This window comes from Genypterus blacodes, unplaced genomic scaffold, assembly GCF_046128005.1.
Source record: "Genypterus blacodes isolate CSIRO-AG114 ecotype Tasmania unplaced genomic scaffold, CSIRO-AGI_Gbla_v1 ptg000039l_1, whole genome shotgun sequence".
NCBI classification, from domain to species: Eukaryota; Metazoa; Chordata; class Actinopteri; order Ophidiiformes; family Ophidiidae; genus Genypterus; species Genypterus blacodes.
In genome coordinates, this window is record NW_027466852.1 from 3,745,177 (window position 1) to 3,761,455 (window position 16,279).

General features: G+C 37.5%; 1 protein-coding gene across 1 annotated transcript in view; it reads left to right on the forward strand.

Moving 5' to 3' along the window:
• sorcs3a (sortilin related VPS10 domain containing receptor 3a) overlaps positions 1-16,279 on the forward strand; it is a 177,264-nt gene that overhangs the window by 97,650 nt on the left and 63,335 nt on the right. Inside the window, exon 4 of the mRNA XM_076147969.1 lies at positions 827-985. Within this exon, the coding sequence (XP_076004084.1) occupies positions 827-985 (159 nt within the window). The remainder of the gene's footprint in view (positions 1-826; positions 986-16,279) is intronic.

The following is a 16,279-nucleotide window of genomic DNA, read 5'->3' on the forward strand; positions in this document are numbered from 1 at the left end:
AAAGTATGTTGCACACCTATTGCAACACTTTCTATAGTCATGCCTGGATTGCTGTGAGCATTTTATCTGCTCCCACAATGGCTCTAAATGTCATTAGCTGAAAGGAATATGCAGTGTGGGATTCATGTTCTTATTGAATTCTGTAATAACCGTGATAGCTGTGGCAGAAATAGTCCGAGCATGAAATTACAGCTTCTGACACTGATGGTGTTACATTTGAAATTAGAATTTTATTGGAAAGAAGAATTGCTAAGAAATTACATCCCAAAAAGCTAAATGATAAAGCATACAACTTGTATGCAGATTCATGCATGGTTGCTTACTACCCTTGTTTTCTAGAAAACACAATTGCCACTCCATCTCCATGTGATTATTACAAGAAATTATTTCAAGATTGTTTTCTTTCTTTCTTTCAATTATTATTTTGAGTATTTTATCACAGTAAAACATTTTGTGATTGTGAACTACCTTAAACTTATTTTAGAAAGAGATTATGGGAACTCTTGCCTCAAGTAAATTCTTGCCTCAGATTGCAGAAGGAAGTGTCATGGAGCCATAGCAACAGAAGCAAGAGCCACATTCATGGAATGAAGTTGGAAATGCAGTAGGGTGGTTTGCCAAGTATAGGCTAGCGTGCCAAAAGCCAGTTATTTTCTGCTGACACCACAACTGCCTCAAACATCTCTCTTTTATCATCCCTCAGCTTCCTCTCCTTCTACCTCTACTGAGAACCCTTCTATTCCTTTTTCTTTCTTTCTTCCAAACTTGTTCCTACTCATTCCTACAATTTGACTTTTGTCTTCCTTTCTCTTCTTTCCCTTCCCAGATTATGGTGTTGACTGATCCAGAGTTTGAGAGCAGTGTCCTCATCAGTTCTGACGAGGGGGCCAGTTATCAGAAATACCGTCTCACTTTTTATGTCCTGAGCCTTTTATTCCATCACACTGAGGAGGACTGGGCCTTGGCCTATAGTCACGACCAAAAGGTAAGATCTATTTTCTCCAGAATTAGCTGCTTGTGATGTGCTCCCTAGGGGCCAAGAACGCAAGTGACTTTTTTTTCCTCTAGGAGGTGGAAACTCCTCACCTGAATAAACTCAAAAACTCTACACTGGTATCCTGCTATCATAAATAGCATGTATTGCTACAGCCAGCACTTGCCATCAACAACTTGAGTTCCCCACTTCATTTGTAGTTTTATTTTATTTATTGCAATTTGTTTTTATTGAAGCAGATATTGTACATGAAATTGTGCATACAGGTGTAGGATATTTTGGAGATCATTTTTTAATAAAGAAAGGGGGGAAAGAGGAGAGAGATAGAGAGAGAAGGGAGGAAGGTTGTGTTATCCCTACTATTGTTGTTGAACTTTATACATAGACCCTGAGGTAGGTACCCTTGCTGGCATGGGCTAGCATTTGCTTTGTCCAAAAATCAAACGGATGTTTTAATTCAGCCTTGTGCTAAGTTTGCTTCTGAGTATATGCCAACCGTTGAGGCTAACTAAGAGAATTATGCCATCACCCTGACACAGAGTAGCACAGACAAGAAACTTTGACAAATGAAACGCAAAATAAATAGGAGACATCTTCAATTAAATTCCATCTTAGATTCCCAATAGTATTATCTTATCTACATTTTTTTGACTAAAATTCTTGGCAATCCATGGCAAAGACTGGCTGCAGTTGTTTTCAGATCCTGCCCTTAAAACCACATTTTTCCTATTGCATCTTAACAGCTGCTGTTGACTGTCTCAAAAAAGTCAGCACTCGTTATATTGACTTTCAATGTACTCTCATCTTGTAGTTATGGTATTTCTGATATGACTTGAACCCTATTCTCAGGTTAACAATTTACAATATACACTACACAGTATACACAGTACACAATACAAAAGGGGGGAGTAGCTCTCTCTCCCCCTCAATTCAACCAGTGAGGACGGTTCCTGCTAACGAGTGTTGCAGGTAAAACCAGATAACAGGTTCTCAGTGGATTTTCACTACTGACCTGGGACAGAGTTGATTCCCTGTGGCCGGATTCCTGAGTAACAGGCAGTTTCAGATCTCAGAAGGTCTTTATGTTCGGTAATTCAGGCTCTGGGTAAAATTAAGACTAAAAGGAAGACTAAAACTGAGTTTTTCTATGTGGGATATTCCAATCCTAAGGCCATGTGATTAAAGCCAAAGGGTATGTACTCCCTTTGTTCACAAACAGACAGGAAAACTACAAATCCCAAGATTACCTAGGATCCACCCCCTTTTCACACCTTGATGTGAAAGTGTCACTTACTTCCCTGTCGCCGCATTAGTCAAATGTTTTATTAAAATACTTTCCATATCATAGTCTCTTTCCAAAAAGGGAAGTTTTGGAATCATGACTCTTGATTGGGAAAATGTCTGCAAAGGTATCGTAAATCCAAGTATTGGCACAATGGAGGTGAATGGAAGTTCAGATCTGCCTGTCATGACGTCTCAGTGACACACACGCACACACACACACACACACACACACACACACACACACACACACACACACACACACACACACAATCACACTTGGAGGCATACTTCCTGTTGGTCTGCTGTGGTCCAGCTGCCTGCACAAGCTGGACACTGACTAGCTGGACACTGATGTCTTATCTTCAAGTTTACATTTACCAGCTACTACGATCACCAGCTACTAGGAACAAGCAGCAAATACCTGTGCTGCCCATTTAGAGGAAGAAAGACATTGTCTGTATTTACACACAGAGGTTTTCAGGCTTTATTGCCAACATCTTGCATCTTTCAGATGCGAATGTTTGATATAGTCATGTTGCACAGCATTTGGGTTATCCTAAATCTAATGGTGCACAACTTATAGAATGATATGATAAAATAATTATTTTTAATTGGGAGGTTTAAACACTGATATGAATGTGATTTTCTGTATTGTAAGTAAAGGTACTGTATTGCCATTTTTACTCACTGAAAATAGTATTTGGATTCAAATCTTTTCTTGTTGTGGAGGATTTTCATGCTTTATGAGAATATGGAAGGAAATAAACACAAAAACAATAGTTTGTGAGTTTATTTTATTTTGAATGAAAGAGCATCATCTCAAGCTTATGTCAATCCATCTATCTATGGTTATGAAAAACGTGGAAAGTCGGGATATTAGAAGTGTGTTTCCTATGCCTGAGAAATATTTCAGGAAATTATAAAATTTCATTCAGTGTAAATATCATAGTAGTTGTAAAGATTGCTTTTCTTATTACACCATAGAATACTAAAGAAAAAGTCATGGAAAAGTTCAGGAAGTACAGGTATCTCAAAGTTGTGCTTAGACATACAGCTCAATTAAATGTTTGAAGAATGTTTTTACTCAGGAAATGTGAATAAATTGCTCAAAAGTGCGCTCTGAAATGTAGTAGAAACTGTAATGTAACAAACTTAAATGTCCTTTGTTACATAGTGTCACTACTCGTGGCTGAGCAGGTTCATTACTGGGCCAAATCCTTATCTGGAACACATGTGGGGCATGGCACTGGGTCGGCAGTCTGATACAGACGGGAGGATTAATGTCATTAGTCAGGTGATGGATGACACAGAGTGAGACAGTAATAATACAATATATCATTACTTAACAATCATCAAGGGAGCTGTCTTTGCCAGGTTAATTCTGGACAGTAGAGGATGTGTGCATCATATGGAAAAGACAAAAGCAATGGCGTAGTGTCGTTGCACATAAATATTCAATGAAAATGCATGCTGAGCTTATATACTGTATTTACGTATGTGGAGAAATAAAGCAATACTTCTGTATTTGCAGAAGTATCCCATCACTTTTTGCACACCTCCTTTCAATGGTTATATGAACTGATTAATTTGGGAGGAAATTAATCAAACCAAATTTTATTCAATTAAGACAAATGAATTAAATCAATTTCTTATCCGAAGAAGCAAACTCTCACATTGTCACATTGACCCTTTGCACTCTGCTGGGGGGGGGGGGGGGGCTGACAGCAGCTCTATCTTAATTGGCCCAGAGAGGATGATTCCTGCTCACGATTGATGAGGGCAATGATGACAGGTATCAAAGGTTAACATTTTTTTGACCTTTTAACTATGAAAAATACTTGTTTGACCAATGCAACTAAACTTCAAGTACAAACAAAAAGAAGGATAGGGACTACAACAATGTAAAATGTGAGCAAAGTAGTAGAAAACAAATAGTAAAAGAAGACTTAAAGAAAGAACTGAGAAAAACAAAGACAGAAACTAGAAGCAAAACTAGACTGAGCTGCAAAAGAAGTGGTACTGCAAACAGGGAAAGCATCTCCTCAGCTGTTTTTTATCCGCTTTCACACCAGGCCGTGTGAGAAGCTGGACTGAGGGTCTTTCGGCACCAAACCATGAAATCCTTTGTCCTGTCTGTATTGAATTTATAACATTACGAAACGCTGTAAGATGAACTCCTGCATATTTTGCATAAAATTCAATTGACATGTTTAAACACAATAAAATGAAGAAAAATAATGTACGTGAACACAGAAATGTTAAATAAAAGCAGTATTCCTATGAACAATTCCCTTGACTTTTAGATGTCTGAATTAATGACTGGATCTGCTAATCTACATTTGCTGGTCTATTCCCTACTATTGAAATGTTACAATTTTAACAACTATTGATCACTATTTATAATCAATTCATTGTAACACAGACCAATGTATCTAAAAAGGGAACATACAGTCAGTCAGTGAAGGTTGCAATGGAGGACACACGGTATTACATGAAACTGAAAGGAGGCAGTGTGGCTCTTTGTCTTAGTCTCTTTCCAAGAAGATAAATAGTTTTGGAATCCCGATTATTCCTGATTGGGAAAATGTCTGCAAAGGTGTTGTAAGTCCAGGTCTTGATACGATGGAGGTGTGTGGAAGTCCAGATAGATTTTGTCCAGAGATGAGTGGACATTTTTATTATGGCGAGGAGGTAACTGTTATCGCACTCTAGTACAACTCACTTACTTCTGTTAAGGATGATGTTTATCAGACCCTGTATTAAAGTCAGTCTCTGTGTAGAATGTTAAACATTGATTCTTTCCTTTGTTTTTATATTTAATTATGTAAAATTGGGTCTCCTACACATAAAAAAACACCAAATATATAAAAACACAGAACTTGAGTGATGTGGCGGCATTGACACCAGGTCAAGCATGACTTAACTTGCCAGGAAACATTTGATTGTGGTTTTTGCACATCTGGCATGATGAAACAAAGAGAGGGGCTGTGAAATCAGAAGGAAATTATGAACAGAGTGAAGCAGTGGAGGGTATACAGCAAAGATAACAGATGGAGTAAGTTCCTCTAATGAAAGCGCAGATATTTATTGTCACTTCTTTGTCAAAACAGCAGATGCACTTGTGCTGCCAAACAGAAGGGTGATCAACATGCAGACTCAACTTCTGCTGTTTGCTACGCTGCGCTAAGGATTACACCTCAGTCTTTATACTGATTTCAAAGATACACTGCTACTATTGCACAGAGATTTGTCTGCTTTTCCTTCTTTGCATAATCTCTGGGCAGTCTCACAAAGAAACCATAACGTCTGTCACACGAGGACAGTTTGCACATAAGTGTGAAAGCTGTCCTACAAATACTATATAACATTCCTAGACCAGGATTGTAACACTCATTATTGTATTGATGATAACATTTATGTCATGGAAGCCTCTCAGTATATACAACTTTATAGTAATTTGATTAGGGCAATGAATAGATTATTTCTCAAACATGTATGTTCAGACTGACCTTGATTCATTGCGAATCAATGTAAATACTCTCAATACTATCAATTTACTTTGTACAACTACAATTCTCCACACACATTTCCCATTTACTTTGTATTGGTTAAGGGCAATTATGCTTTGAATTGAAAAGAGTCCTAACTATGTAATTTGCATGCCACATGAGCTATTAACAAAATGTACCATCCCTCTTGCTCACACACACACACACACACACACACACACACTGTAACTTTCTTTTCAGTATGAATCTAGGTGAGTTAAACTGCATTTGACCCACACATGTTAGTGATCAATCAATTCACATCTCAATCCACGAACAAGATTAATGAGTATAAATTTTAAGTGGAAGCTGACCGAATTTCACAGACATTTTATTGAAATCTTGCCTCTTCCTTGAGCATCAACTACTCTGCTCTGCATCTTTGACATACACACACACCCCAATCAATGGGACTCATGGGACTGGGAATGGCCGTATCAGGGTACCTGGAAATATAAGAGAATTTTGAATGACCAGTACACAGTGTGGCTCTTACATAGTTTATTTACACGCTGATATTCAGTTTTATTATTTTATTGAAATTATCCCTCATGTCTTTAAGGGGTCCATGGCCTGAAAACGTTTGAGAACAACGTTTTAATTATAATGTGTTATATTAAAATATTTTTTTTAATATCAAAATCAACAACTGTATAACAGCTATTGACAAATAAAAACTGCAACTTTGCTAACACCCAGATGTACTGTACTCCAAACAGGATGAGGCAATAGGTAAAGAAATTAGACAAGAGAGGCCCTAAAAAACTCGATAATTCCACATGAAAGCTTCCTGCCATTGCTTCCCTGCCTCCCAACAATATGTTATGCTGTGTTTAAATCCCTGGAGCCTGAAGTCATTGTTGTAGTTTTAGCAAATCCGGCTTTTCCTTGCCTCATAAAAGCTGTAAAAAAGCTCCTTCATTAGAGATGATTTCCAAAATTAGTTGTCTTTATTTTGGTACCAGTTAAGTTATAAAGCTACAACTGAGGTCAGAGTATATGCATAATGGTATTGCTAGGCTGTATTCCGAAATAGATCAGATAAAAATTGAGTAAAAAGGGAATTTTCTAAAGTAGGGATTTGTGTGTTTGTATTCATTTACTTGATACAAACAATCAGATCTTTTTTTTTCAAGAATTTTCCAGAATTATCATGGATGTTGTTTTTCCTGGTGTCTATACTTGATTATTTTGCTGCAGTTGAAAGTTTTACTAAAAACAAACACAAACTCACAGCTACTATTGCACTTGCATGAACACAACTATTACTATTTATCACTTAATATTGCATTACTGACATCTGCCTTGAATTTGAATCTTGTTCAAATGATTCCTCAGACTTGTCAAGGATGTCATCATGCCACAACACAACTTCAGTATTCATTGTGAAAATGGCCTTTAGATACTTTCCTCAAATTATTCAACCAGACTTGTGCTCTAGCATACAGTGGGGTTTCCTCAGTGTATTTACAGATCATGTGGGTGTTGTTTTAGCCCTAAAGGGCCCTGGTTTGTAGGTAGACGGTGGTTTCTTTGCCCTTGGTAAACACATCCACTTTGTCCTCTGAAGCTGTTAAAAATTCCCTGTCCAAAGGAGGTGCCTTCGCTATCTCACGAGTCATGTGTCTCTTACATGACCACTGCTCTCCTCGAGCTGTGTGGGCCTGTCAGTTACATTTTAGCGCCTCGCAGAAGAAAAACGCAACTGTCAGGCATGCGTGTGTGTGTGTTAGGCATTGAGAAATGAGATAGATGATGCAGGGGGGTGTTTGGTTTCATCAGGTAAATGCAGGAATTTGTGTGTAAGGGAACAAAAGGCAGGGACGTATGAACAGAAAAAAGGAAATGAACCAACAAATGAAGATTGATGGATCAAGCTTGAATTCTTATTAAATAACTCATTTCTATCTGTTATAGAGGCTGTTGATATCATTTGCTATGCTGCAGCAGATGAATTGATAGCAGTGGATCTGTTTGTTGGCTTGTTTATCAGTTTCCAAACAGGCCTGTGAAGTATTCCCTCATCTGATGCCGCAGCCAAGCAGACCCCTGATATGACAGCCTGGTTTGAAATCACTGCTTAGAATCAAACTTGGTCGCTTTTATCACAGCAACAACAGTAAGGAAAAATACTTTAGCCTTTTCATATTCCTGCTTTGTTTCTGGGGTGTGCTCTTTATATAATACATTCATCTCTATGGTGGTTTGCAGCAGGTTGGATGTTCTCTGGGGAGTCGAGGTGTATATTTGAGTTGAACTGTTTCTGAAATCCATCAGATGTGGAGAGAAACTACATACATTATGTTAGGTGTAGTTTAAAGATACCCTTTTTGAGTAATTTCACTGATTTGTGTGCTTACTCCAATGTACTTTTTTCTACATTTATATTTTTATTTTTTTGCATACTTTTTAATCAACATTTAATCAACTTGATGTAATACTTCATTGACATTTGTTTGTTTGTTTGTTTCTTACCAACGTCACTGAAAATGGTATAAACCGATGAATTCGATAGAAGGGAGGGTTAGGAAAGGGAATGCACTTGTGTTGAGTTTTTCTTAATATTTTACGATGGTTGTTCAAAAGTAAACACAGCAATATATACACACCAAGTAAGTGTAAAGTATACACACAAATATTTACCGATATACACCGTATTGAGAATAGCTTACGTGGCACTTAGAAATTTCCTAGCAATGGCTCTTTTAATGCAAATGCTAAACATGGTTTGTAACAGGTATCTATCATTGACGGAACATGATCACCCTTAACCAATAAAAGTAAATATGTAAAACAACCAAGGGCATATTAGTTTGAGGTTATATATTTTAATCATTGTAGAACACATTGAGGGAGAACTCACATTTTAGTGGTGCCAAATCTGAACTATAATTGCAGTGGGAGTTTTCAAGATATGTTTCGTCAAAAAAATAAAACCAAGATAAATGAGATATGTTTTGTACTACTTTCTAAGTTTGTAGGCACAATAACAAATTGACTTGAGATGAATTGTAAATTCTTCTTCTTTTAGCTCAATGGCACAATGCCTTGTGGGCATGTATTCAAGGGTTTTAGAAGAAAGGGAGGGAAGTTCCAAGTTGTAATGGAACAAACATTTGAAAGCATGTGTCTTAATTTTAAGGGTTGAAGAACCTTGTCTTTAGGTTTTGGAAAGATAACATACAACATAAATCATGTATGTTATGAGTTACTTGTTGAATAAAGTAGCTCTCTGCAAAATATGTATCTTTATTCCTATTTTTCATTTCACTCAAATGTTGATGATTTTGAAATAAATCAGAAAAGGGTCTAAATTCTGCAGAGGAAAAGATGTTTTTTCATGATCAAATTCCATTAACACCAGTTGTGTTTTAACATCAGCCAATGTAACACTAATAGTTCATCGTCATATGTATTTACTTGAGCACAATTGAGTTACTACACACACAGTACATTTTACTGCTAACTCTTGTGTACTTGCTTGAATGTTCAGTGTAAGACGTTTACTGTCCGTGCAGTGCTTTTGTTTACCTATTCTTTATACTATATTATACAGGGCTGAATTATATAGTAAAAAACCCATTATTACTGGAAAGGAATCATTTCCATATTTGGTGCCATTTGAATCTCCCAGGCTGGTAGTATTTGTACTCAATCTTAATTAGGGGGATTCATTGAGAAACAGCAATTATTCTGATCAAAGCCAACACAAGCTTTAAAAAGCCATGTTCCAGCACAGTTTGCATTTGCAGAATCATGAATATACAGTTTTAAGGCTGGTGCTTTTACAAGAAAATAATAAAATTAAAGTGTAAAACACTGTTTAATTTGCTGGTACTTCCCACAACAAACATCAGCAAAACTGAGCAAATCATATGGGAATAAGAGTAACAGGAACAATAATGGGGCTTTTTCTTTTACAAATCTGCCCCAGGTAACATAAAATACAGTGTTTCTGTTGATTTAAGATCATTATGCAGCATGAAATATGCAACATGTTTCAAATGCCTAACAACTCTTGTTCATTTGGCTTTAATGGTGACAAAGTTTTGCTGATGTTCATGCAGCACTTGCCAGAGAACCCCAGCCAGATGCCTAATGCTTTAAAACCAATCATTAGATTGTTATTTCAAGAGGGAATTTCCCTGTCACACCCTCTTTTATGTAGCTTTTCAGTGTTGGTAACTTGGATCAGAATTTAATCTACGACTGTGTCCAAATGTGTTCATTATTCATTATGTAGACTATGATACAGCAATTTCAATATTTTGTAGTGCCAACTAAACTTCTACAGATGACAGTTTTATTCTACAAATTCAAACAATCTTGCAATGCAACATAAAATGCAGCTGAGAAAGAATAATATACACTTATTTTAGCACAGGTAACCATCAAGGTATCAGTTTAGTTATTATTAGAACGTATCAGGAAAAGTGTTAATTATGAAGAATGATTAGTGTTAACTCATCAAACTGCTGACCATTGGAGATACAGTTGAAGGTTTTTAAACTAATTGTTGAAACAATTTTGAATTTGAAAGTAAATCTCCAATTTCAAAAATATTAAGCTGTGAATCATGATTAATGATTTAATATTTTAGACCCAAATAGAACCCTTCTATCTACACACACACTCAGAACACTCTGAAGCCCAAATGTGTTGGTGTGTGTCAAGTTTAAAAACATGGCTGAGTTACAAAATGTTTATTATTTCATCCAACCATTCCATCCATCTAACCAATCCAGTAGTTGGTCACTAAACAAGTGTTATCTACAATCATGCATTGCAGGGACATGCACATATTCACGTTCTAAATTGTCCTGCATACAGTTTCCATTGTTAGTCGGAACAACTACAACAACAAAATCAATCAAACAGATGATGCAACTTCTAATAAAATCACCATTACCTGCTTGTACATTATCTGTATTTTTCTCCAGTAACTAGATTCCCTCAGGACATTTCCTGTTTATGTAGTTTTACAATGAGATGAATGTTTCAGGACAATATAAGTAATTAACTAATTGGAGTGTGAAATTATAGAGATGTTTTCATCATAGAATGCCATTGCCCAAATAGGTAGGGGGGGGGGTCAAAAGTGCTTTGTTACCAGAAAAATCCTCAACTGCAATTTCCTCCTCCTCCCAACCCTATATTGTGTCAACCCCATTTGCCACTACTTTCACAATCCCCTAATGATTGTAACAGCCCTTCAAGCCCATAAATCTGAAGAGGAGGGAAAGTGTCTCGTCATTATGCAGCCTCCACCTATCCGCTCAAAGTGCATCCATGTAAGGGCCCCAGGACAGCAGCATTACTTGTTTAAATCCAATCTCATTTTACTGAGCTTGCTCTTCATCACTTTTGTCCCTGCTGTGCCTAATGACGTCCCTGTGCCATATTGTTGTCTTATGTGTAATGACGATAAGCTGAATTACTCTTTCGCTTGACTAATGGTGATGACTGAGCAACACTGACAGTGTCATTTGAGGTAATGTTGTTGCTGGCACTTGTTCCCTGAAGAAGTTATGAAGTCTTACAAGAGTCCTCTGTCGACCTTGGCACTCTTGGCGTTAAAGTGTACATCTGTTTAGGTCTCCAAATGCAAAAAGTCATGCAGCCATTAATTCATGTTACATGCGGCATGAGCTGGTCATGTCACAACTACGGCTTTGGAAAGAAAAAATAAGAGACCACTGCAAAATTATCAGTTTCTCTGGTTGTACTATTTATAGGTATGTGTTTGAGTGAAATGAACATATTGTTGTATTCTATAAACTACTAACAACATTTCTCAGAAATTCCAAATAAAAATATTGTAATTTAGAGCATTTATTTGCCGAAAGTTTCAACTGGTCCAAATAACAAAAAAGCTGTGTTTTGAGACCTCAAATAATGCAAAGAAAACAAGTTCATATTCATTTTTAAACAACACAACACTAATGCTTTAATTTAGGGAAGAGTTCAGAAATCAATATCTAGTGGAATAACTCTCTACCAGTCATCCCGTTCAGTGGAGAGTGCCATACATGTAGAGATGCTGATTTAAGAAAAATCTTGAGTGGTCTCTCATTTTTTCCAGAGCTGTATGTCTATCAGCTGTGCACCTTTATACGTATGTTGTAAAATCACATTCTAATGTCATAAAATGTAAGACTTGACTGCTTGAAATCAAGGTTTAAAAGTGTAAACTTTGATTTATGAAATGAAAAATGAGCTAGAAAGTAAGATGGAAGCAGCATCTTTGTGCTCCCTCTGTAATTTTCTTGCGATTACAAAATCATTATAAAGGCCTTGATTTGACTTGGAATATGATGTTTTTTAGTCTAGGATTGGAAAGAGTACTTCAATAACTTTCATGTATGCAATAACTTTTATATTAATATATTTCTACACTGTAATGTTGGTCTTATTAGAATACAAATGCACATTTCAAGCATGGACTCAATCGATCCATCTGCGGTGGGGAGGAGCTTTAATATGTGAAGTTTTTTCAGACCAGATATGATAAATATAGTCATTTTTGTCAGTCTGGTACTTAAAGTACCCAGTTGATTTTGTTAGTGCAAAGTGCACCTAAACCAACCCAATTACTAGCCAATTATCAGATGTTCCTGTTGCAACACCCTGAGAAGGAAATGATTTACGGCCACTTCCATTCTGATTATTTTGTTCACTACCAAGAGTTCATGACCATAGGTAAGGGTTGTAATGTAAATCGATGTGGAAAATGAGAAAAGCTCTGTATCCTGCACCCTTACGCCTATCAAGTCTCATGTGAACAAGACAATGATATACTTTGAGTGTATTGTTAGAATTAGATTTGGTGGTGGTGACCTTCATTAAATACCAAACAATACCAAAACTGCATGCTGGAGGTCACAGCTTGATTAAGACAACATGGCAGAAAAATAAGGGAGGATAAAGTGAAGAAATCGGTAAACGGTAATTAAAACAAAAACTAAATTACCCTTGTCAAGCCTCCAAAAACTAATTGAACAAGAGGGGTGCGTGGGTGGAAAATGGGAAAAAGGCACTGGGTTTGCACTAGTAAGGCTGATTACCTACACAACCCAGTGCTGCAGCCCTCTATCCGCCAATCACAGCCAACACTGGCCCACAGCTACTCATTAGTGGACCAGACTGCCCACAGTCAGGGACAAAAGCACACCATTGCCATCACAGCAGTATGCACTGATCCATGGCTCTAACATCACCTTCAAGAAAGGCGAAGTCAAGGAAAGAAATTCCGACTGTGGAAATTAAGTTTTAATATTTTGTTGGCGAGCAAGTTCTTATCCTGTGGCTGATCTCGATAATGAAAATGCTACAACTTAGGCTTTTTTACAGGTCAACACAAAATCATGATAAGTTATAAATCTGTTGGTTTTAAAAATCACATTTCCACAATTCAAGCCATATTTTACACTTCAACATTCTTCTGAGGAATGCTACTAGACTGAGCTTTGGAGTTTTTCACTTAACATAGTTTTGGTCTCATGCAAATGGACTGTGTTTGCTCCCCCCTTGATATGGATCATTTAAGGACGTGTGAACACAGTCCATTTTTATTCTGAACATGAACTGAATAGTCCTGAGCCTGATATGGAGTGATCTAGAACTGGTGAGGATTGTGGTTGACACCAGAGGTGGGAGTAAGTTACACATGAGCAAGTCACTAGCAAGTCTGAAGTCTTAACCTTCAACTCAAGTCAATCCCTGCTATAAGTCAACAAGTCAAGTTCTGCAAAATTCTGATGATCCACCCCAGTTTCCACATTTATAATACTAAAAAGAGCGGTCACAAAAATTGGAGTTTTATTTACAACATGAACAAAACTTGCAGCCTGCTCTTAATGATCTTTGATATTTGGTGACATTTATGAAGTCTCCTATTAGAACATCAATGAAGAGTAGGGCTCTGAAATTATAACATAACCCTGTATATTTAAAGGGTTCTTAAGATGAAAACAGAAGTACAACACAAAAGAGCAAGATAGACAGAGGGAGAAAGGGAGAGGAAGCGGCAGAGAGACAGACATTCACAGAGAGAGACAGAGGGACAGAACACGCTACTGCAAAAAGAACATTTCCCTTAATCACTGTATAAAATCAAATGCATTTTAACCTTAGAATGTGAGATTGACCCTCCTTGTCCCAGTTACATCCAATTCCTAAAGCACCTCCTCTGTATCGATTTCAAAGTCATTGTGAAATTCTGTTATTGCCAATTCTGGCAAACGCATCTCTGACATGCCATGTCATGCTGGAGATTTTCAGATGTCTCAAACAGCTGAATGAGCGGTTGGTCGAAGCAGTAGATTTTTGCATCGTAAGAAGAACTTTCAGGGTAAATATTTTGGTACAGATCAGCAATGTCAGAAGATTGCAAAGGAATCCTCGGACTCAAAAGTGTGGGGAGCCCTGGCCTACAAGGAATCTCCAAGAATAGTTTGTTGGTTTGCCTTAAATACAAAGTGGACATGATGTCATAAAATGACTATGCGTCTTGTATAGTTATTGTCCTTCTTGCCCTGGCCCGGGTGTGACCAGACTCTCTCATGAGTGTATCCGAGATGTTTGACCTGGTGTCCTGATAGCATAAATATTACACAACAACACTAATGTATACATTTGCAGTTGTTGTATATTCCTATGTAGACACATTAGTTTGTGGTACAAGGAACTGTTTATAAAAAGTTTTTTAATAGTAATTTATTAGAAGTTTAACAATGGGAAAAGTCCAGTTGGCAAATATGGGTTAACGTAGATCCTATCATTATCCTTTTTCACATCCTATTTTCCATTTACTCTTTTTTTCTGGTTTGCTAGAAAGCTGTGCCACTGTTTCAAATACAGTTTTTTGGTGACTGTTGTTATCATTCTTAAATTTTGAATAACAAGCAATTCAGCAGCTAATGATCACTGCTCTAAATTAATATCCAAACACTGTTGACAGCTGAGAAAATCATTAATTTTGCTTTTGTCATAGATCAGTGCTTCATGTGAAATATGATAAGGGAATGATCTGATAACGTGGTCAAACCAGAAATACTTCCCCACTGGTTACACCTAAGCCACAAGCCAGTCCTAAATCAAGTTTATGACCACCTCTGTGAGTTGACTCTTGGACATGTTGGGAGAAACCCACTGAGTCAAGGAGGATGGAGAAGGCTTTTGTGTAGGTTTGTGAGGAATGATAGAACACCAAAGAGAAATCACAGTCTCGGTGAAATACCCTACATCCAACATGATAGGTTCTCTTAGACCCTATTTTCTGGCAAGCTCTGAGCCATTGAGTCAATCCACAGCACAATCTATGTTTTAAGATCAAAGCAGGCCAGGTTTGCCCCAGAAGGAGGATCAATTATCTACTAAAACTAAATTCTGCTTCTCACAGAACTTTGCCATCCATGGATCCAAGGACATCAGTCTTCTAAATCGCTCATTACCCTTGGCAGGGAGGGGGCCAAAAACAATTAATTGACGCTGACACATCTTTCACAGACCCTGGCCATACTCAATTTGGTGACCTCTGACTGACTTACGCTGATATCATTACTGCTGATTTGGATCACTATGTTATCAAAATGTTTTGGGCTATGGTAGCTGTGTGCAAGGAGGTGGTTCCTAGCCGGATTACCCCTGGTGTTTGCCAGCAGTCTAAGATTAGCCTGTTAGCCTGTAGGCTAATCTTAGACTGCTGGCTCAAAGAGCTTTGAGTCAAAGAGCTGACTCAAAGAGCTTAGAGCAGGAGGAAAATGAGTTAGACCAGGAGATATAGGATGAAAGGGCCATACCTACGGGCAAATAGTAAAACAGTGTAATGTGGTGATCTGTGGAAATGCTAATGTTAAGCTGAGCCGGCGCTTCAATGGGCAACACAGGAAACAGGAACTTTGTGATTTTCCATTTGTTAACTTGAAGTCAAATTCAGCGTTGGACGGCCATATTGTTTGTTTTTCCTTTCATGATTTTGTTGCTCCTGATAAAGTGCTCAGTCTAAGAAATACGTGAGTCACTTTAGCTTCCTGGGTTGAGCCTGGAAGAGGCTCAGAGGAGGAATAAAAACACTACAGCATTGGTTATTATTGAAATAATGTGCCACTCTGTTGCAACTGTAAGCTGGTTTGCACACACAAGCACACACATCCACAAACAACTTGATATGTGATCCCATATATTTTTCAGTTACACAGGCGAGCAGAAAATTGTTTGCATGTTTTATCTGAATGACACATAATAATGTCCTCCAATCCCTGTTCCCAAGAGAAACAACAGCACAGGAAGAGTAAATGGCACATTACTGCCTCCCTGAGAGCACCAGCCCAGTCCTTCTCTATGCAAACATTGTTTGACTTAATCCACCCTAATGATGCAAATTTATGCTATTAATTATTTCTCGCCTAGTCGTACCCTCGCTAAACATTTTCACAAATGCAATAGGGATATC